The sequence below is a fragment of the Oncorhynchus nerka genome, linkage group LG7, assembly GCF_034236695.1.
Source record: "Oncorhynchus nerka isolate Pitt River linkage group LG7, Oner_Uvic_2.0, whole genome shotgun sequence".
In the NCBI taxonomy this organism is placed as follows: domain Eukaryota; kingdom Metazoa; phylum Chordata; class Actinopteri; order Salmoniformes; family Salmonidae; genus Oncorhynchus; species Oncorhynchus nerka.
In genome coordinates this window covers 48,322,474-48,346,512 of record NC_088402.1, presented here as the reverse complement: position 1 = coordinate 48,346,512, position 24,039 = coordinate 48,322,474, and the positions used below count along the sequence as shown (strand labels likewise).

The 24,039-nt window shown below is 42.9% G+C and overlaps 1 protein-coding gene across 1 annotated transcript; it reads right to left on the bottom strand.

Annotated features, from left to right (window-relative positions):
- LOC115131845 (periphilin-1-like) lies at positions 1-9,847 on the bottom strand. Its single transcript, XM_029663871.1, has 7 exons — positions 9,319-9,847; positions 8,785-8,868; positions 8,442-8,539; positions 5,103-5,311; positions 3,477-3,538; positions 2,520-2,645; positions 1-743 (listed from the first exon to the last, which is right to left on the bottom strand). The coding sequence occupies exons 1-7, from the start codon at positions 9,352-9,354 to the stop codon at positions 558-560; spliced, it is 801 nt and encodes a 266-aa protein (XP_029519731.1). The 5' UTR covers positions 9,355-9,847; the 3' UTR covers positions 1-557.
- Positions 9,848-24,039: the final 14,192 nt, after the last annotated feature.

Below are 24,039 nucleotides of genomic sequence, written 5' to 3'. Positions count from 1 at the left end.
TCATTTTTAAGAGCAGATTTATTTTATTAGAGTGAAAACATTCAAACGTTGTGTGTAAATAGATTCTTCCTCTGTATTAGATATAATCATCCTTGTATATCAACATAGCTCATATATGTACAATTATCATGTCATGTATTTTTATTTTTTTATATATATATGTCACAGGGCTTAGAATTCATTAGCTATACTTCAGTAGGAAACACAAGGGCAATAGCTATATCTTCCATCACATTGTCAAGAGCAATATTGAAAGTTGATAACACATCATAAATTATTGAGTTTCAGTAGCAGTCACGATCACTGGTCAAGACAGAGCTTCCAGAAGGCTGAGCACCAGGAGTGACTTTGGCCTGACTGACCAAGGACACTAGGACAGGCCAGCTCATGAGTCATGACATAGACTCGTGCTATTCAACATCGGCAATGTCACATACCCAATCAGCACGTATACAATATTGAGTTTCATTTCTGAGCTTTGTGAGATATGACTGTGTGTGTATGTTTTGGTATACAAGCACACCACTTACACAGGTTAAGACAAAGGGGAGTGTGTGTCACTGTGGTGATGGTTCCCTGGTGTCATACTCCTCTATGAACTGTTGCATGGCCTCTACACAGCGCAGGCCGATCTCCCCGAGGTTCTCCTTCAGAGACGGCTGGATGGGCCGCTCCAGAGACGGGTCCTTGGCAATCAGCATCTTCACCACCACGCCAAACGTGTCACAGTCCTGACGGTACACCTGCATAAAAAACACAGACAGTCAGCATTTTCACCACCACACTTAACTGTGCATCACAGTCCTAAAACACATACTGTACACACTAAATCTATCTACTAAACCACATCATCTTCTAATCTAAACTATATCTTCTAAACGCAACCAAACGATGGCACAGTCCTAACTGTACACCAGCGTGACATAAAACACACACACACACAAACATATTTTCATGGCACGTGAGAGGTTGTTTTGTGGCTCCTGTTCCAGTGAGGAGCTTAGCACAGATGGTCTAAAGAAACTCAGCTCACAGAATTACCAGAAGTATTCAGACACAGGAGAGGAGCAGGCAAACAAGAGACTGGAGAGGGGGAAATAGGAGTGAGGGAGAGATAGAGAAAGAGAGGGGGGGTGAAGAGAGAATAATCACTAGAGATAGAGCGGATGTGAAGAGAGGGTGAAAGAAAAAAGGTGAAAGAGAGAGGTTAGAAAGTAAAAGTGGGAAATAGGGAGAGAGAGTTCTGGGAGAGATGCTTGGGGCAAGAGGTCCCGTCATGTGTGTGCCATTACCACGGAGTGGATTAATAGTCCAAGGTAGCAGCACTCACGCACAGAGAGCTGTTCACACCATGCAAAGGTGTATGTTGGTTGGTTCTTCGATTCTTTTGGGGACATTTCCCACATCTCATGAGGACAAAGGCTATTTTAAGGTTAGGGTTACAATTAGGGTTGGTTGGTGCATGAATGCGCAGCCTAGCGGTTAGAGCGTTGGGCCAGTAACCGAAAGGTGGCTAGTTCGAATCACCGAACCGACAACGGGAAAAATCTGTCATTCTGCCCTTTATAGCAAAGCAATTAATCCCCCACAACAAAAATGTTATATTTATTGTGTGTGTGTCTTTGGAGGACGAGTATTTCAGCTACCTGTTGCCAGACTGCTCTCTGACAGAGCCTACCTTCTCCAGTTACCATGGAGATGTGAAGAGCGAGAGTGAACTTCTCATCAGTCGAGTGGATGGAGAGACAACACCCAACACACACACACCTCCCACTGACAACGCTTCATGTGATGTTCTGTCATATTAACTGTGACGTATCCATTACAGCGCGTGTTTAAAAACCTATTGAAAGACAACCGAACTACGCCCATCTGATGACTGATTTATGATGAAAAAACCTGGACAAACAACCTGACAATAACAGGAGCTCCATCTTCGGCATAATTCAGAGTCCACAGACGCAGAGAGGTGATAGTCCGGGGTCCCATTGTGACATAGCTGCTCTGAGAACACAATCCGCACAGCCCGAATGCACACCTCCTCACAATTCCCATCCAACATGGCTCCGTGTACGCGTCCTCTATCCATTTCAATGTGTTGACAGTTGGAGAAATTGCTTGAGCCGCACAGATCATTCAAAAAGTATGAAAGCCAACGGTCCAATATTCTAGAACACTGCTGTGTGCACGTGTACACATTTTGGACTCTGATAGGCGCTTAAGAGTGATTGGAGGTAAACAACCCAGGGATGTACAACATCACCATGTATTGGCTCTGATCATGACTGATTACCTATTCAACATTTCAGCTACTAAAAGGAAGAAACAAATTATGATAAATTCGAGGCAGCTTCAGCTGGCCATTTCTCAATTAGTTTTGGCGCCGCAGTGATCAAATCTCGGTTTTTGGTGTTTACACTAGTGTAAATCCTTTTACCTCTCTCCTCACCTGCTGCTGCAATGTGGTACATCCCCTCTCTTTCTCGATCTGTTTCCCTGTACTGTGAATGGTGCTATACCTGCTCGATTTCTCTCCTCTTCTGTTGGATGGCTCTGTTTCGTGCTGTGGCCCTGCTTATGGTGGAGGGGAGCTCTCTACCCCTCTCTCTTTCTTTGCTGTGGGATCTCTCCTTCTCTTGAGCCACCTACAGAAACACAGGGGTGAGAGACAGTTATAAGTATTCCTTAAGACCTTAACACACCGTCAGTACTCTGGCAGCACGTGGCTAGTCTGCCTGTGTTTGCCTTTCAGAGCCCATCTGACTGTTGTTGAGTTCCTTAAAAGTGCATCTCTCTCTCTCATTAAAGTTAGCAGGCAGCCAGGCTATTTGAATAATGAGCATGTTTAAACTGAAGACGACGACGACCTTGTGCTCCTCTCCAAGTCAGACCACACAATTACTCCAACTTTCTCATTCTTTATGCTGCGTCTGTGCTTTCTCTGTCCTTCCAATTCCTATCACACCAAGGGGCGTGGAGGACACACACACACACACATGCATACACACACACGTTAATAATCTTCCCGAGCAGTCTAGCCAAGATTGCTCAAATGTTTGAGGGTTCTTTTCATTCTGTGATTTGAAGGACTGTGAAAGTCTGTGTGTGTACTAAATATTTTTGATCGCGAACATCATGGGAAAAGAGATGCACTCAGGTTTCTATTCAACATGAGGAAATGTGTTGCAATGCGTACCTCCCAGTGTGGAGCATCTCACTTCTGAGAAATTGAAGCAGCAGTCAAGCAGGGAGGGATCATTTGTGTGAAGCTACCTTAGTGGCTAAAAGTTTTTTATGATGAAAGAGGCCTGCATGTTGTACTTTTTGGAAGATGAAGGGAATGATTAGACTTTTTCGGCCACCACCATACACTACGGGAGTAGGACAGCAGATACAGTATGTGTGCACTACTGTGTACAGCGCAGACTCCCCCCATCCCAGAAGAGGCAGAGAGGAGTGGTGGAATGTGGACTTACTATGAACGACACAGGCTGCTTCTCCTTCTCTCTGCTGGGGCCTGCAGAAGACCTGAGAGCACCTGCAACATAACACAGACAAACCACGTCTTCACAACAATTCAACACAACACACTCTACCAGCTCGGGAACAGATGGGGGGATAAGTTAGAGCTAAACTACAGCAGCTGACATCTGTGATAAACTCGAAAATCTTTGATTGGCATAGGTGGTATCTCTAAATTAACTATCTCTGATTGATGCTGGGACTCCTCAATCTACCCAGTGTCCTCAACTCTCATCACATTGGTGTCTCTAGCTGCAGGTACAATTCAGGCTTAAGCTTCCCCATCTCTCTGCGGGCAGCGGGAGGTTTATTGTCTACAGGCAGTGTGCAGGGGCTAAAATGAATGTTTCTTTAAGCACAATCCATTGGGTGTGATTTGAGAAAGCTGCCTAGCAACGTTTGACTGCAGTGTGCCTATATGAGGCGATAGCTTTGTTAGGGCTCAGTATATACAGCTGGCTGTCTGCCCGGTACTTCACTCCCTCTTTCTCCTCATTTTCTTTTGCTTTCTCGCTCTCATTTTCTCTCTCTTTCTGTAACACACTATAGAGATGAGTCACCATAATAGCATATCTCTCAGGCACATAGAGCAACCTGTTCCTCACACAATCTCTCTCTCACACACTTCCACAGCACTGCAGTCTGCGCAGAGACTTAGCAGCTGAATTAAATAGGAGAAGAAAACACCACTGTGGTTGAGAAAAGCAATACAGCTCATGTTATCAACACCAAAGAGAGTAAAGATGACATGTATGGTTTCTATTGCAGGTAACAAGACAAAGTTCTTCTTCAGGCAATGCAAAGTTATTCAAGAAAACACTTTCAAACATGATAAGAGAATGGGGCTAAACCATAAGTGCTAATTGTTGACTTGCAAGCACATCGACTGTGGTCTTACAAAACTCTTCATGATAATAACGTGATGAGGAGAAATCTGATGATCAGAAACATGTAGGAATATACAGTGGCTAAATACAAATGGTTAATAGTGACCAAATCAAATGTTATTGGTCACATGCTCCGATTACAACAGGTGTAGACTTTACTGTGAAAGGCTTTACTTACAGTACGAGCCCATTCGCGACAATGCAGAGTTCAAATGTAAGACAAATATTTGCAGGAAACAAATAAATGAAACAGAAACACGAACAAAATGGTATGTGTGAGTGTGTGGGTAGAGTCTAGAGACCAATTAGTTATCCACTGATTCAAAACGCAAAGACAGCACCTATAATTTGATGAATATCTACCAATGCCTTGTGCAGCCAGCATTATGTAACATTGTCATGTTATTGCTTGGTGAATATCAACCACCGGGAATGCTGATGAGCAAAACACATTCCAAACGTAGCCTATATGTTAGAATGGAAATATTATTCCTAGTCAACATGGCCACTGCTTGCTCACACTGCTCTCTAGTGTTCACAAGAGGAAAGTGATATAGGTCTAAGTATGTATTGCCTGTACTTTTAAACTGCCAAGATATTTGGTTCATGGCACAGATGGTAGAGCTCTTACCCTGTAACCACCGAGTCATTTGGTCTAACCCTCCCTAAACTGCTACGTGAGTATAAACCTACTGCTGTGTTCTTTAGGAGTAGAGGCCCTGGCGGGACCGCTCCTGTCCATGTTCCTCTGGTTGTTGTACTGGTTGTTAGGGCACGGGGGGCCTTGTGGTGGGTCGGACTGGTCCCTCCAGTTGAACCGTGGGCGAGGGGTGAAAGGGTGGTACCTTTGGAACCCAAAACTGAAGCGGGGCTTCCGGAATGAATGATCGTCCCTTATGAATCTATACAGGAAGGAAAACAGTAAAAAAAATATTTATACTACCGTTCAAAAGATTGGGGTCACTTAGAAATGTCCTTGTTTTTGAAAGAAAAGCAAAACATTTTGTCCATTAAAATAACATCAAATTGATCAGAAATACAGTGTAGAAATTGTTAATGTTGTAAATGACTATTGTAGCTGGAAACGGCTGATTTTTAATGGAATATCTACATAGGCGTACAGAGGCCCATTATCAGCAACCATCACTCCTGTGTTCCAATGGCACATTGTGTTAGCTAATTCAAGTTTATCATTTGAAAAGGCTAATTGATCATTAGAAGACCCTTTCGCAATTATGCTAGCACAGCTGAAAACTGTTGTTCTGATTAAAGAAGCAATAAAACTGGCCTTCTTTAGACTAGTTGAGTATCTGGAGCATCAGCATTTGTGGGTGATTACAAGCTCAAAATGGCCAGAAACAAAGACCTTTCTTCTGAAACTCGTCAGTCTATTCTTGTTCTGAGAAATGAAGGATCACAAAGAAGAACATTCGTGAGATGCAGAAAAAATGAAAAGATGCTGGCGGAGTGCTTGACGCCATCTGTCAATCATGGTGGAGGCAATGTGTAGGTCTGGGGGTGCTTTGGTGGTGGAAAAGTGGGAGATTTGTACAGGGTAAAAGGGATCTTGAAGAAGGAAGGCTATATCTCCATTTTGCAACGGCGCTTAATTGGAGCAAATTTCCTCCTACAGTAGGACAACAACCCAAAGCACAGCTCCAAACTATCATTATTATTTTTTATTTAACCTTCATTTAACTAGGCAAGTCAGGTAAGAACAAATTATTATTTACAATGACGGCCTAGGAACAGTGGGTTAACTTTTACCTTGTCAGCTTGGGGATTTGATCTAGCAACCTTTCGGTTACTGGCCCAACACTCTAACCACTAGGCTACCTGCTGTCCCAAACCTGCTGCCCCTAACCTGCCACCCCAAACTATGCAACAACTATTTAGGGAAGAAGCAGTCAGCTGGTATTCTGTCTATAATGGAGTGGCCAGCACAGTCACCGGATCTCAACCCTATTGAGCTGTTGTGAGAGAGAGCTTGACCGAATGGTACGTAAAGAAGTGCCCATCAAGCCAATCCAATTTGTGGGTGGCGCTTCAGGAAGCATTGGGTGAAATCTGTTCAGATTACCTCAACAACTTGACAACTAGAATGCCAAAGGTCTGCAAGGCTGTAATTAATGCAAATGGAGGATTCTTTGACAAAAGCAAAGTTTGAAGGACAAAATTATTATTTCAATTAAAAATCATTATTTATAACCTTGTCATCATCTTGACTATATTTCCTATTCATTTTGCAACTCATTTGATCATCAACTCATCCCTGACCGCTGGCTACGTCCCTTCTGTCTTCAAGAGAGCGAGAGTTGCACCCCTTCTGAAAAAACCTACACTCGATCCCTCCGATGTCAACAACTACAGACCAGTATCCCTTCTTTCTTTTCTCTCCAAAACTCTTGAACGTGCCGTCCTTGGCCAGCTCTCCCGCTATCTCTCTCAGAATGACCTTCTTGATCCAAATCAGTCAGGTTTCAAGACTAGTCATTCAACTGAGACTGCTCTTCTCTGTATCACGGAGGCCCTCCGCACTGCTAAAGCTAACTCTCTCTCCTCTGCTCTCATCCTTCTAGACCTATCGGCTGCCTTCGATACTGTGAACCATCAGATCCTCCTCTCCACCCTCTCCGAGTTGGGCATCTCCGGCGCGGCCCACGCTTGATTCGTCCTACCTGACAGGTCGCTCCTACCAGGTGGCGTGGCGAGAATCTGTCTCCTCACCACGCGCTCTCACCACTGGCGTCCCCCAGGGCTCTGTTCTAGGCCCTCTCCTATTCTCGCTATACACCAAGTCACTTGGCTCAGTCAAACCTCACATGGTCTCTCCTATCATTGCTATGCAGACGACACACAATTAATCTTCTCCTTTCCCCCTTCTGATGACCAGGTGGCGAATCGCATCTCTGCATGTCTGGCAGACATATCAGTGTGGATGACGGATCACCACCTCAAGCTGAACCTCGGCAAGACGGAGCTGCTCTTCCTCCCGGGAAGGACTGCCCATTCCATGATCTCGCCATCACGGTTGACAACTCCATTGTGTCCTCCTCCCAGAGCGCTAAGAACCTTGGCGTGATCCTGGACAACACCCTGTGTTCTCAACTAACATCAAGGCGGTGGCCCGTTCTTGTAGGTTCATTTGAGAGTGGACCCTGCCTCACACAGGAAGCAGCGCAGGTCCTAATCCAGGCACTTGTCATCTCCCGTCTGGATTACTGCAACTCGCTGTTGGCTGGGCTCCTGCCTGTGCCATTAAACCCCTACAACTCATCCAGAACGCCGCAGCCCGTCTGGTGTTCAACCTTCCCAAGTTCTCTCACGTCACCCGCTCCTCCGCTCTCTCCACTGGCTTCCAGTTGAAGCTCGCATCCGCTACAAGACCATGGTGCTTGCCTACGGAGCTGTGAGGGGAACGGCACCTCAGTACCTCCAGGCTCTGATCAGGCCCTACACCCAAACAAGGGCACTGCGTTCATCCACCTCTGGCCTGCTCGCCTCCCTACCACTGAGGAAGTACAGTTCCTGCGCAGCCCAGTCAAAATCGCTGCTCTGGCCCCCAATGGTGGAACAAACTCCTCACGACGCCAGGACAGCGGAGTCAATCACCACCTTCCGGAGACACCTGAAACCCCACCTCTTTCAGGAATACCTAGGATAGGATAAAGTAATCCTTCTCTCCACCCCCCCCTTAAAATATTTAGACACTATTGTAAAGTGGCTGTTCCACTGGATGTCTTAAGGTGAACGCACCAATTTGTAAGTCGCTCTGGATAAGAGCGTCTGCTAAATGACTTAAATGTAAATGTTAAATGTAAATTTGATGCATGTTTTCATGTAAAACAAAGACATTTCTAAGTGACCCCAAACTTTTGAAAAGTAGTGTATATGGATGAGTGAGTGAGTGAATATTTCTACAACCTAAATCTGAATTGGACGAAAGTGGGTGAAGATAAGGAAATGTTGAAATTATCAAGAGCAAACCCTTGAACATTTACAAGGTTGCTCTGAAATGCCCTCTAATCTTACCGCGGTCTGTAGAATCTTCCTCCAAATCTTGGTCTAAATGAACCAGTTATTCTGGGTCTAGGTGGACTTCTCATTCTTCTGAAAGGTTGTTTCTCCTCCTGAAAATGTCACATAGTAAGCTAATTACTGTTCCGGATGAGAAACTATTTTCACAGTGCTCTAGCCTTTTTGCCAGATCTTTATGCAGTAAACACAATAAAATGAATATGACAGAAGAGTTGGCAAAAGCACATACAGATCTGAGACTGTCTGGGACCATGCTAAGGCGGCCGTTACACACAATCACTCAAACACAACTACAGTTAAATTGATTGAATGACTGATTGGTGTATGGATTATATACCTCAGTGTTATGTTTGATAGGTACGTCGCTGGGCCTCTTGTCACGTGACTCTTCACTGCGTTCTTTGTGTGGCATGGTGGAGCTCTTGAAAGTGAAAGTACAATCATATCAATAATATGGGGGGGTGTTGAACTTTACTCTAGTGTTTTTAGCTGATGTGTAACTAATGCATTTGTTTCTGGGATGGGACTGCCAGTACAAACCGAATGTGCAATATTTACTTGTGCTAGAATGACCACAATTCTTGAATAATATTCTTGCAACAATAATTTAGCCGATCCCCCAAAACAATGCATGTTTGTTTCAGTTGTGAACAGGATATTGCATTGGCTGGACAATAATTCATTCACAATGAAACAATCAGGAAGTGGAGTTTTGGGTAGGGATTACAGAATTAGGGTGCACTTCACTTCTTGTGTAAAACACTTGGTTAATAACATAACAAACGAACTGACCGTTTGACAGATGTTTCCTTCAATGAGACAAACCAGAGGAGGCTTTGAATGATTAGGACATAATAGCGGGTTTATTTACCTTGCCCTGTGAAGATTCCTGCTGCCGTGGATCCATTTCTTTTGTTTAGAGGAGCCAGTTTAATTGTGTTGTCTCCAGCAGCGCACGTTTGATCTTTAAGTCTCGTCTTGTATTGCTCTATGACATTCGTTTAATTGTCACCTCACAGGATTTCTTTCGAGACAGCTTCATTTTGGTTTCGATTTCTATGCGAGAAATGCAGAAGGTGTAGCCTAGTGGTCCCTTGTGGACATTCAACTTCTCGTTTTAAAAGGCTGTGTAGGTAAGCTTTCCAGAGACAGCACACCACTGAGTGGGTAATATTAGCTGACTAAACTCAACTCCATGGTGGAGTCAATTTCTGGTAACCCGATGAACCGTTGGTGGAGTTAATCGGACACTTCGTTCAACATAAACTGTGTGCAAATGAACCTGTCCTATCACCAGGTTTCCTTAAAAACCCATTTGCAAAACCAATAAACGCGGATAAAGAAGGCTTGTTCAGCCATATTGTGCTACTCGGAGTTGTCACCTGTGATTTGCGTTCCTGCCAAACCTGTGACTTTTACAACAAACGCTGTCCGATTATTGCCACAAGATGGCGTGCTGAGATAACATTTAGACTTCTCAACTACTTGTTTGATTAGAGTGGATCATAGAGCTGGCTCGACGGCTAATCTTTGTCATACTACCCATAAAACCTAGCGGTCACACGGGAAATGGTTCCAACCGTTTTTCCATCATATATTTTTCCCATATGGGATTTTAGAAACACTTCAAATAAGGGCTTATGTTTACCCTGGTGTGCTGTTTTGATAACTGTGTAAATCTCTCTAGGTAGGACAGGGTGACTTTTATAAATATGTTCACCTGTATTTACCCCCCAAAAAGTGAAACGCTAATTAGCTGATAATGTGGCTATCACAAAGAACTACAAATACCATGATGATCTAGAGCATGGGGTTCTTAAACTTTTTCAGCCTGGGACCCAAATTAGAAATTATTTGTTTTGTGGGCGCTCCTCGTTAGTTCTCAAATTTGTGTGAAACCAAGAGAGAGAAACTCATCGCTGTGTTTGCGTTTCATGACGATTGAGCTCAGCCAGAACTTGTGGCTAGCTTGAGTCCATTTGATGACAGTGGTGAGTGAAGGCGAGTGGGAATGACAAGGCAGTGGCTGAGACAGCGCATCATCTGCTGCTGAACGACAGCGCTGCAACATGTGGGTCGTGGAGTGATCTTCAAGTTAACTGAGAAAAAAAGATCTGGTAAACTGAAGCACACGGAGATCTCCCACTTGCGCGGCTGCCAAACTGAGCAGAGTATGCTGCTAAGCAGAGAGGGCACTTAACATTGGGCGCAGTTGTCCCATCGTCCAGAATGCCACACTAAATACATTTGCCAAGAAGGTGAATTTTGATCTGGAGAATATGTTTTAGGGGTAAAATTGACTCTAACCAAACACAACGTAATTTAAGACAGAAAGGGATGCAGTTCAATCATTGTTCAAAAATGGATGGATTGTGGTTAAAAAAAACAGACAGTAGTGTGGAGTAAGGACAAATATGTGACAGAAGCCTACCACCATCAAATTCTACCAATCTCTTACCTTCAACCCTACAGAGGACCTAAAAACTGAATCGAAAGGGATCCTCACAGAAGCTAAGGAGAATGGCTACATTTCAGACAAGGAGTTCAAAGTTCTTTTAAATGGCAGTCCGCGTATGGCTTCTTTTGACCTTCTTCCAAATGTCCACAAGAATCTTGAAAAAAAAACAGACAGACCAGTCATTAGTGGTAATGAAAATCTGACAGAACCCATCTCTAAGTACATTGATTGCTTTATTAAGCCTTTTCTGCCGTCACTCCCAGCCTATCTTCAATATACTACAGATGTGTTGAACAAAATTAAGGAATTGAACAATATAGCTACAGCTTCCTTTTTAGTCACCATGGATGTGGAGTCTCTATACACCACCATTGAGCATGAACAGGGTTTGGCAGCTATGCACCATTTCTTGAGTACCCGACCTGAAACTGAGATGCCTCCTACAGAATTTATTGTCTCACTGACTGAATGGACTCTTAATCATAACATCTTTATTTTTTAGGAACGTATTTTTAACAGGGTGTGCCATGGGAGTTTGCTTACAGCCCTTCCTACGCTGGTTTGTACTTGGGTATATGGGAAAGTGACTTAATTTTGGATCCTTCTAATAACCATTTCTTTGACCGGATTATATGGTGGGGACGCTATATTGATGATGTTTGCCTGTTTTGGTCCGTCTCAGAAGATAAACTTATTTCCTTCCACCAATACCTTAACAGTATTAACCCTAATATCAAACTAACTATGGAGTACAGCAAGGATAACATTCATTTTCCGGACATTGACATCAGTAAAAATGTCAAAAGTTGTTTGCAGACTCACATTAAGCATCTCCAATCCTAAATTAAATCTAGAATCGGCTTCCTATTTAGCAACAAAGCATCCTTCACTGATGCTGCCAAACATTCCCTCGTAAAACTGACTATCCTACCGATCCTCGACTTCAGAGATGTCATTTACAAAATAGCCTCCAACACTCTACTCAGCAAATTGAATGTAGTCTATCACAGTGCCATCCGTTTTGTCACCCAAGCCCCATATAATACCTGTATGCTCTCGTTGGCTGTCCCTCGCATCATATTCGTCGCTAAACCCGCTAGCTCCGGGTCATCTATAAGTCTTTGCTAGGTAAAGCCCCGCCTTATCTCAGCTCACTGGTCACCATAGCAGCAACCACACGTAGCATGTGCTCCAGCAGGTATATTCACTGGGTCACCCCCAAAGCCAAGTCCTCGTTTGGCCGCCTTTCCTTCCAGTTCTCTGCTGCCAATGACTGGAACAAATAATTTTTTTGCTCCTTTGCACCCCAGTATCTCTACTTGCACATTCATCTTCTGGACACCTATCACTCCAGTGTTTAATTGCTCAATTGTAATTATTTCGCCACTATGGCCTATTTATTGCCTTACCTCCAACATCTTAATACATTTGCACACACTGTATGTAGACTTTTCTATTGTATTATTGACTGTACGTTTGTTTATCCCATGCGTAACTGTGTTATTTGGCCAGGTCGCAGTTGTAAATGTCACACCCTGACCATAGTTTGCTTTGTATGTTTCTATGTTTTGGTTGGTCAGGGTGTGATCTGAGTGGGCATTCTATGTTACATGTCTAGTTTGTCTAGTTCTATGTTTGGCCTGATATGGTTCTCAATCAGAGGCAGGTGTTAGTCATTGTCTCTGATTGGGAACCATATTTAGGTAGCCTGGGTTTCACTGTATGTTTGTGGGTGATTGTTCCTGTCTCTGTGTTTTGTACCAGATAGGGCTATTTTTGGTTTTCCACGTTTATTGTTCGTGTTTATCTTTTGTTATTAAACATGAATCAAAGAAACCATGCTGCATTTTGGTCCGCCTTTACTTCACCACAGGAATACCGTTACAGTAAATGAGAACTTGTTCTCAACTGGCCTATCTGGTTAAATAAAGGCCAATTCCAAAGAGTCCGCAGAATTTGCGATCAGGAAACAGACTACAGTGTCAAATCTGCTGAATTGGAGAATTGCTTCTTGAATCGGGGCTACAGCACTCAGGTCCTGAAAGATGCAGATATAAGGGCCCAATGACTTGACAAAGAGAACTTGTTGTGAAGGAGAGTGCCTCATGATACATCAGAGAGAGTGTACTTTGTTACAAAATACAGCACTGAAGCAGAGAACATTAAGATAATCATAAAAAATAATTAGGGAATCATCCAAAGTGATAGGCTACAACGCCAAGTCTTCCCAGAGCCACCAGTCATAAGCTTTAACAGATGTCCTACCCTACATGACAAATTAGCCCACAGTTATCTTCCTGCTGACTCTCAAAAAACATGGCTAGACTACAAACCCAAGGGATCTTTTAAATGCAACCAGTGCAACCATTGCAAAATAGAGAAAAACGATGTTGTTGACACAGCTTCTAAAATGGAGTATCAAGTCAAGCATTTCATTAACTGCAAATCAGCTCATGTCATCTACAGATTGGAATGTCCACAGTGCAAGGTGTTCTACATTGGACGAACAAAGAGACGTCTTCAAGACCGCTTAGCGGAACAGTACGCCATATGGGTAGGGAATGAAGACTACCCCTTGGCAAGCTACAAGTCCTTACACCATGCCAACCCTGCCTCCCTACAAGCTATGGGTATTGATCATGTTCCAGCATCAATTAGAAAAGGGAACCGTCTTAAACAGCTAAACCAAAGGGAACGTTTTTGGATTTACAAATTACATGCCACTACAGTGCTTTGCAAAACTATTCACCCCTCCTGGCTTTTTTTCCAAACCAGCTTTATGTGGTAGTCACCTGAAATGCATTTCAATAAACAGGTGTGCCTTGTTAAAAGTTCATTTGTGGAATTTCTTTCCTTCCTAATGCGTTTGAGCCAATCAGTTGTGTTGTAACAAGGTGTACAGAAGATAGCCCTATTTGGTAAAATACCAAGTCCATATTATGGAAACAATAGCTAAAATAAAAAAAAGAGAAATGACGGTGGTCCATCATTACTTTAAGACATGAAGGTCAGTCAATCTGTAAAATTTCAGGAACTTTGAAAGTTTATTCAAGTAGTCGCAAAAACCATCAAGCTCTAAAATGAAACTGGCTCTCATGAGGAAAGGAAGACCCAGTTACCTCTGCTGCAGAGTATATGCATCACAGAGTTCAAGCAACAGACACATCTCAACATTTACTGTTCAGAGGAGACTGTGTGTAATCAGGCCTTCATTGTCACATTGCTGCAAAAAAAACACTACTAAAAGGACACCTATAAGAATAATAGATTTGCTTGGGCCAAGAAACACGAGCCATGGACATTAGACCGGTGGAAATCTGTCCTTTTGACAATGACCCAACACACATCCAGGCTGTGTAAGGGCTATTTGACCAAGAAGGAGGGTGGAGTGCTGCATCAGATGACCGGCCTCCACAATCACCCGACCTCAAACCCAACTGAGATGGCTTGCAATGAGTTGGACCACAGAGTGAAGGAAAAGCAGCCAACAAGTGCAAAGCGTATGTGGGAACTCCTAAAAGACTGTTGGAAAAGCATTCCAGATGAAGATGGTTGAGAGAATGCCAAGAGTGTGCAAAGACGTCATCAAGGCAAAGGATGGCTACTATGAAGAATTTAAAATATATTTAGATTTGTTTAACACTTTTCTGGTACTACATGATTCCATATGTGTTATTTCATAGTTTTGATGTCTTCACTATTATTTAACAATGTAGAAAATAATAAAAAATAAAGAAAAACCCTTGAATGAGTACAGTGCCTTGCAAAAGTATTCATCCCCTCAGCGTTGTTCCAAATTTGTTGCAATACAACCTGTAATTTAAATATATTTTTATTTTATTTGTAATGGACATACACAAAATAGTCCAAATTGGTGAAGTGAATTTAAAAAAATAAAAAAATAACAAAATTTAACCTGTTAGTACTCTAGGGGCAGTATTTCATTTTTGGATAAAAAGACGTGCCCGTTTTAAGCGCAATATTTTGTCACGAAAAGATGCTCGAATATGCTTGGAATTGATAGTTTTGGAAAGAAGACACTCTTACGTTTCCAGAACTGCAAAGATTTTCACTGTGAGTCCCTTAGAACAAATGCTTCGGGCAAAACCAAGATGTATGACCGACCAGGAAATGAACAGGATTTTTGAGGCTACGTTTTCCATGATCGCCTTATATGGCTGTGAATGCGACAGGAATAAACTGACACTTTATCTTGTTTCCCCAAGGTCTCTGCAGCATTGTGACGTATTTGTAGGCATATCATTGGAAGATTGACCATAAGAGACTACAATTGCCAAGTGTCCCGCTTGGTGTCTGCGTGGCATTTGGTGCGCAAAAGTCAGCTCCCAGTATTTTTCCATTCGAATCAGACAACAAAGCAGGCTTCAAGGACGGTGCTTTCAATGGAGAGATATATGACAAACCACCTTCAGGATTGATTCAAACAACGTTTTACATGTTTCAGTCGATATTATGGAGTTAATTCGGAAAAAAGTTTGACGTGTAGGTGACTGAATTTTCGGTTAGTTTCGGTAGCCAAATGCATAGTAACAAAAGGGAACGATGTGTCCTACACAAGAATCTTTCAGGAAAAACTGGACATCTGCTATGTAACTGAGAGTCTCCTCATTGAAACATCTGAAGTTCTTCAAAGGTAAATTATTTTATTTGATTCCTTGGCTGGTTTTTGTGAATATGTTGCGTGCTAAATGCTAACGCTAAATGCTAAGCTAGCTATCACCACTCTTACACAAATTATTGATTTTCTCTGGTTCTAAAGCATATTTTGAAAATCTGAGACGACAGGATTGTTAAGAAAAGGATAAGCTTGAGAGCAGGCATATTTAATTCATTTCATTTGCGATTTTTAGAAATCGCTAACGTTGCGTTATGGTAATGAGCTTGAGGCTGTAGTAACGATACGGCATGCGGGATGGGGCGGACTATGAGGTTAAAGGAAAAGCGGTGAGTGCATATGTATTCACCCCCTTTGCTATGAAGTCCCTAAATAAGATCTGGTGCAACCAATTACCTTCAGAAGTCACATAATTAGTTAGATTGACGAATATGCTGATTCGGTGAGCGAGTTCATTAGAAAGTGCATCGGAGATGTTATACCCACAGCAACGATTAAAACATTCCCAAACTAGAAACCGTGGATTGATGGCATTCATTCACACGAAACTGAAAGCGCGAACCACTGCTTTTAACCAGGGCAAGGTGACCGGAAACATGACCGAATACAAACAGTGTAGCTATTCCCTCCGCATGGCAATCAAACAAGCTAAGCGTCAGTATAGAGACAAAGTAGAGTTGCAATTCAACGGCTTAGACACAAGAGGTATGTGGCAGGGTCTACAGCCAATCAAGGATTACAAAAAGAAAACCAGACCCGTCATGGACCAGGATGTCTTGCTCCCAGACAGACTAAATAACTTTTTTGCTCGCTTTGAGGACAATACAGTGCCACTGACACGGACCGCTAACAAAATCTGCGGACTCTCCTTCACTGCAGTCAACGTGAGTAAAACATTGAAACGTGTTAACCCTCGCAAAGCTGCAGGCCCAGACGGCATCCCCAGCCGCGTCCTCAGAGCATGCGCAGACCAGCTGGCTGGTGTGTTTACGGACATACTCAATCAATCCTTATCCCAGTCTGCTGTACCCACATGCTTCAAGAGGGCCACCATTGTGCCTGTTCCCAAGAAAGCTAAGGTAACTGAGCTGAACGACTACCGCCCCGTAGCACTCACTTCCGTCATCATGAAGTGCTTTGAGAGACTAGTCAAGGACCATATCACCTCCACCCTACCTGACACCCTAGATCCACTCCAATTTGCTTACCGCCCCAATAGGTCCACAGACGACGCAATCGCAACCACACTGCACACTGCCCACTGCCCTAACCCATCTGGACAAGAGGAATACCTATGTGAGAATGCTGTTCATCGACTACAGCTCAGCATTTAACACGATAGTACCCTCCAAACTTGTCATCAAGCTCGAGACCCTGGGTCTCGACCCTATCCTGTGCAGCTGGGTACTGGACTTCCTGACGGGCCGCCCCCAGGTGGTGAGGGTAGGTAACAACATCTCCACCCCGCTGATCCTCAACACTGTGGCCCCACAAGGCTGCGTTCTGAGCCCTCTCCTGTACTCCCTGTTCACCCACGACTGCGTGGCCATGCACGCCTCCAACTCAATCATCAAGTTTGCGGACGACACTACAGTGGTACGCTTGATTACCAACAACGACGAGACGGCCTACAGGGAGGAAGTGAGGGCCCTCGGAGTGTGGTGTCAGGAAAATAACCTCACACTCAACGTCAACAAAACAAAGGAGATGATTGTGGACTTAAGGAAACAGCAGATAGAGCACCCCCCTGTCCACATCGACGGGACAGTAGTGGAAAGGGTAGTATTTAAGTTCGTCGGCGTACACATCACGGACAAACTGAATTGGTCCACCCACACAGACAGCATTGTGAAGAAGGCGCAGCAGCGCCTCTTCAACCTCAGGAGGCTGAAGAAATTCGGCTTGTCACCAAAAGCACTCACAAACTTCTACAGATTCAGCATCCTGTCGGGCTGTATCACAGCCTGGTACGGCAACTGCTCCGCCCACAACCGTAAGGCACTCCAGAGGGTAGTAGGTCTGCACAACGCATCACCGGGGGCAAACTACCTGCCCTCCAGGACACCTACACCACCCGATGTCACAGGAAGGCCATAAAGATCATCAAGGACAACAACCACCCGAGGCACTGCCTGTTCACCCCGCTATCATCCAGAAGGCCAGGTCAGTACAGGTGCATCAAAGCAGGGACCGAGACTGAAAAACAGCTTCTATCTCAAGGCCATCAGACTGTTAAACAGCCACCACTAACATTGAGTGGCTGCTGCCAACATACTGACTCAACTCCAGCCACTTTAATAATGGAAATTGATGTAAAAAATGTATCACTAGCCACTTTAAACAATGCCACTTAATATAATGTTTACATACCCTACATTACTCATCTTATATGTATATGTACAGTGGGGCAAAAAAGTATTTAGTCAGCCACCAATTGTGCAAGTTCTCCCACTTAAAAAGATGAGAGAGGCCTGTAATTTTAATCATAGCTACACTTCAACTGTGACAGACAAAATGAGGAAAAGAAATCCAGAAATTCACATTGTAGGATTTTTAATGAATTTATTTGCAAATGATGGTGGAAAATAAGTATTTGGTCAATAACAAAGGTTTATCTCAATACTTTGTTATATACCCTTTGTTGGCAATGACAGAGGTCAAACGTTTTCTGTAAGTCTTCACAAGGTTTTCACACACTGTTGCTGGTATTTTGGCCCATTCCTCCATGCAGATCTCCTCTAGAGCAGTGATGTTTTGGGGCTGTTGCTGGGCAACATGGACTTTCAACTCCCTCCAAAGATTTTCTATGGGGTTGAGATCTGGAGACTGGCTAGGCCACTCCAGGACCTTGAAATGCTTCTTACGAAGCCACTCCTTCGTTACCCGGGCGGTGTGTTTGGGATCATTGTCATGTTGAAAGACCCAGCCACGTTTCATCTTCAATCCCCTTGCTGATGGAAGGAGGTTTTTCACTCAAAATCTCACGATACATGGCCCTATTCATTCTTTCCTTTACACGGATCAGTCGTCCTGGTCCCTTTGCAGAAAAACAGCCCCAAAGCATGAAGTTTCCACCCCCATGCTTCACAGTAGGTATGGTGTTCTTTGGATGCAACTCAGCATTCTTTGTCCTCCAAACACGACGAGTTGAGTTTTTACCAAAAAGTTATATTTTGGTTTCATCTGATCATATGACATTCTCCCAATCTTCTTCTGGGTCATCCAAATGCTCTCTAGCAAACTTCAGACAGGCCTGGACATGTACTGGCTTAAGCAGGGGGACACACGTCTGGCACTGCAGGATTTGAGTCCCTGGCGGCGTAGTGTGTTACTGATGGTAGGCTTTGTTGCTTTGGTCGCAGCTCTCTGCAGGTCATTCACTAGGTCCCCCTGTGTGGTTCTGGGATTTTTGCTCACCATTCTTGTGATCATTTTGACCCCACGGGGTGAGATCTTGCGTGGAGCCCCAGATCGAGGGAGATTATCAGTGGTCTTGTATGTCTTCCATTTCCTAATAATTGCTCCCACAGTTGATTTCTTCAAACCAAGCTGCTTACCTATTGCAGATTCAGTCTTCCCAGCCTGGTGCAGGTCTACAATTTTGTTTCTGGTGTCCTTTGACAGCTCTTTGGTCTTGGCCATAATGGAGTTTGGAGTGTGACTGTTTGAGGTTGTGGACGGGTGTCTTTTATACTGATAACAAGTTCAAACAGGTACCATTAATACAGGTAACGAGTGGAGGACAGAGGAGCCTCTTAAAGAAGAAGTTACAGGTCTGTGAGAGCCAGTAATCTTGCTTGTTTGTAGGTGACCAAATACTTATTTTCCACCATAATTTGCAAATAAATTCATAAAAAATCCTACAATGTGATTTTCTGGATTTTTTCCCCTAATTTTTTCCTCATTTTGTCTCTCATAGTTGAAGTGTACCTATGATGTAAATTACAGGCCTCTCTCATCATTTTAAGTTGGAGAACTTGCACAATTGGTGGCTGACTAAATACTTTTTTGCCCCACTGTATATACTGTACTCTATATCATCTACTGCATCTTTATGTAATACATGTATCACTAGCCACTTTAAACTATGCCACCTTGTTTACATACCCTACATTACTCATCTCATATGTACCCATCTACTGCATCTTGCCTATGCCGTTCTGTACCATCACTCATTCATATATCTTTATGTACATATTCTTTATCCCTTTACACTTGTGTGTATAAGGTTGTCACGAATCCCGTTTCCTGAGTCTGTTTTTTGCCTGTGTTCTGTTCTGGAGTGTTTTGTCCGGCGTCCTGGAACGCACCCTGTCTGGTTGCCGGGCAATGTAGCCAGTTGGGAGTTCTGATTACCCGCACCTGTATCCCATCAGCTATCTGCACACCTGGTCCTGATCATCATCTCTCCTCTTCATAAGCCCGGACCTGACATCCATTCCCTGCCGGATCGTTAGCCATGAACAGTATGATGTGCCAGAGGATCAGCCTCAAGTTGGATAGAATTTGTTTTGTTGTTTTTTACGTATTGCTTGCCTTAAACTTACCTCCGTTTGTTCTGTCTTCAGTTACTCACCCGGATCGTTTACCCCATTCCCACCTGGTCGTCGGAGGATTCCGCTACCCCATTGGATCCACCTATTTACTCCCATCAACTCACCACCGCTGCCCGCTACGCCACCTGGATATATCTACCCATTCACTTGTAAATAAATACTCACCTTCTTCCTACTCTCCTTGTCCTGGTCTGCTTCTGGGTTAGATTTTGAACGTGACAAAGGTAGTAGTTGTGGAATTGTTAGGTTAGATTACTCTGTGGTTATTACTGCATTGTCGGAACTAGAAGCACAAGCATTTCGCTACACTCGCATTAACATCTGCTAACCATGTGTATGTGACAAATAAAATTTGATTTGATTTGCACACAGGTGGACTTTATTTAAATGTCACACAATCTGTCACATGATCTCAGTATACATACACCTGTTCTGAAAGGCCCCAGAGTCTGCAACACCACTAAGCAAGGGGCACCACCAAGCACCGGCACTATGAAGACCAAGGAGCTCTCCAAACAGGTCAGGGTTGGGTTATAAAAAAATATCCGAAACTTTGAACATCCCAAGGAGCATCATTAAAAAGCCATTGCTTAAATAAGCAAACGTTTGGTGTTCGCCAAAAGGCATATGGGAGACTCACCAAACATATGGAAGAAGGTACTCTGGTCAGATGAGACTAAAATTGAGCTTTTTGGCAAAACAATATGGAAAACAACATGTCTGGCGCAAACCCAATACCTCTCATCACCCCGAGAACACCAGCATGGTGGTGGCAGCATCATGCTGTGGGGATGTTTTTCCATCGGCAGGGACTGGGAAACTGGACAGAATTGAAGGAATGATGGATGGCGCTAAATACAGGGCAATTCTTGAGGGAAACCTGTTTCAGTCTTCAAGAGATTTGAGACTGGGACAGCGATTCACCTTCCAGCAGGACAATGACCCTGAGCATACTGCTAAAGCAACACTCGAGTGGTTTAAGGGGAAACATTTAAATGTCTTGGAAAGGCCTAGTCAAAGCCCAGACCTCAATCCAATTGAGAATCTGTGGTATGACTTAAAGATTGCTGTACACCAGCGGAACCCATCCAACTTGAAGGAGCTGGAGCAGTTTTGCCTTGAAGAATGGGCAAAACTCCCAATGGCTAGATGTGCCAAGATTAAAGAGACATAGCCCAAGATACTTGCAGCTGTAATTGCTGCCAAAGGTGGCTCTACAAAGTATTGACTTAAAAAATATTTTGCATCTTGAAAGTGGTAGGCATGTTGTGTAAATCAAATGATTCAAACCCCCCAAAAATGTATTTTAATTTGAGGTTGTAAGGCAACAAAACAGAAAAAAATGCCTGGTTTAAATGAAGATATGGATTTCTCACCTTTCCTGTAGGGTTGTGATAGGTCCATTTGCTGTCATCTAGTGGACATTTTGCTCTATTGCCCTCAGCTATGTTTGCTGTGTTCTAGTGTACTATGGAATAGATGGCTCTCCTATTCTTGGCACTTTTCCCAGTCATATTTAAGGTTAGAACTACCTTTCAAGGCGTTCTGATGCTTCTAGCTTGGAGTTGAATTTTTTGATAACATATCTACAGAATTTCACTTTTTAATGTGTTTTGTATTGCTTACTAGGTGTTGTCCAATCAATTTTGTAACCACTCCCTCTTCAAATTAGGGCCGATTGGAAAACGCTGTTCAAAAGAGGACATTGTATTATAATTTCTTTGTACTCCCTGAGGAAGGCCAAGCAGCCAAAACGCATCGGATTTTTAAAACTTTGTTTCCATTGAACATGCCATACAAATAAAGGCATTTAAATTACTTATATGAAGAGTGCCTTGGTCCTCCTTTCTTTTGGATAACCAATTTACCCCTTTTACCAAAGAGCACCTTCTAAAAATATACTATTGTGTACCTTAGCAGTGCTTCCCTTCCACCTCTTCTTCTTTCTACTGGGGTATATTGTATTGATTGATTGATTTTTTAAAATCCATTTTAAAATAAGGCGGTAACGTGGAAAAAGTGAAGGGGTCTCAATACTTTCAGAATGCACTACTACTAGATACCGAACAGGAGGCGCTGTGTTGAAGCCACCACGCCTCCTACTTGGCACTCCTCCACAGTGTTTTATTTTATTTTGGAAGCTATAAAAATCTATTTATTAACATCTACATTTGTTTTTGCCAGGTTTATTCTAGTACAGATACACCAATGCATACTTTAAAATTGTATTATATAAACTGAACATAAAATTGAAAACTATATTAACATTTTCCTTTAAGTATATATCTTTTAAAGTTCTGTTACTGTTCCCACTACATCAAAAAAATGTGTCTTTAGAACATTTAATTGAAATACTGTATAATTCCATTAATTCATATGGAGGACTGCTTCTTCTGGGGAGCACCAATATGGCTGATTGGTGGCTTTAAAGCCTCTCATTGGCCAATACATAGTATCAGTAATCCAGAGTTTATATGCAATCATCGGGTGAAACCCAGATGGATAAACCAAAGATTATCAAAATCAAAAACAAAATCAAGCTGGTTTCAAACTTTATTTTTTCTAAATATTTTGTCATCATTGAATGCATGTCAGTTTGAGCAGCAGCAATTGGAGAAACCTGTGATTTAAAATACAATATAGTTACCATATATAGACAACATACTGTACATAGGCAATATATTTCATTCATCATATACTTATGATAACCAACATTATTTTTTTTTCTCTGGCTCTCATTCATCCATCAATTCATTACTGCACTTACCCTGACTTTGTATTCTCTTCTGGCTTACTTTCCACCATTTCCTCCTTCTGCAGCACCTGACTGTCTTTCTCCTCATCCTTCACTTGTTCTCTCTGTGTCTTCTTCTTTTTCTTCTTCTTTTTCCCTTTGCCAGTCTTCTTTGCCTCGTCATCCTAAGATTGGTAGATGGAGGTTATTGTAGTGACTGACACCTAGATGTCTACGTTGTAACAGGTGTGTATACAGTCTATACACTACCTATGTAACTATACTGAACAAAAATATAAATGCAACATGCAACAATTTCTAACATTCGACTGACTTACAGTTCACACATTATAAGTAAATCAGTCAATTGAAATCAATTCATTAGGCCCCAATCTTTGGATTTCACATGACTGAGAATACAGATATGCATCAGTTGGTCACAGATAACGCTTTTTTTTTTAAGGTAGGGGTGTGGATCAGAAAACCAGTTAGTATCTGGTGTGACCACCATTTGCCTCATGCAGTGTCATACAGTTGAAGTCGGAAGTTTACATACACCTTAGTCAAATACAGTTTTTCACAATTCCTGACATGTAATCCATCCTAGTAAAAATTCCCTGTCTTAGGTCAGTTAGGATCACCATTTTATTTTAAGAATGCAAAATGTCAGAATAATAGTAGAGAGAACAATTTATTTCAGCTTTTATTTCTTTCATCACATTCCCAGTGGGTCAGAAGTTTACATACACTCAATTAGTATTTGGTAGCATTGCCTTTAAATTGTTTAACTTGGGTCAAATGTTTTGGGTAGCCTTCCACAAACTTCCCGTAATAAGTTGGGTGAATTTTGGCCCATTCCTCTTGACAGAGCTGGTGTAACAGAGTCAGGTTTGTAGGCCTCCTTGCTCACACACGCCTTTTCAGTTCTGCCCACAAAATGTCTATAGGATTGAGGTCAGGGCTTTGTGATGGCCATTCCAATGCCTTGACTTTGTTGTCCTTAAGCCAGTTTGCCACAACTTTGGAAGTATGCTTGGGGTCATTGTCCATTTGGAAGACCCATTTGCAACCAAGCTTTAACTTGATGTCTTGAAATGTTGCTTCAATATATCCACATATTTTTTATTTTGTGAAGTGCACCAGTCCCTCCTGCAACAAAGCACCCCCACAACATGATGCTGCCACCCCCGTGCTTCACGGTTGGGATG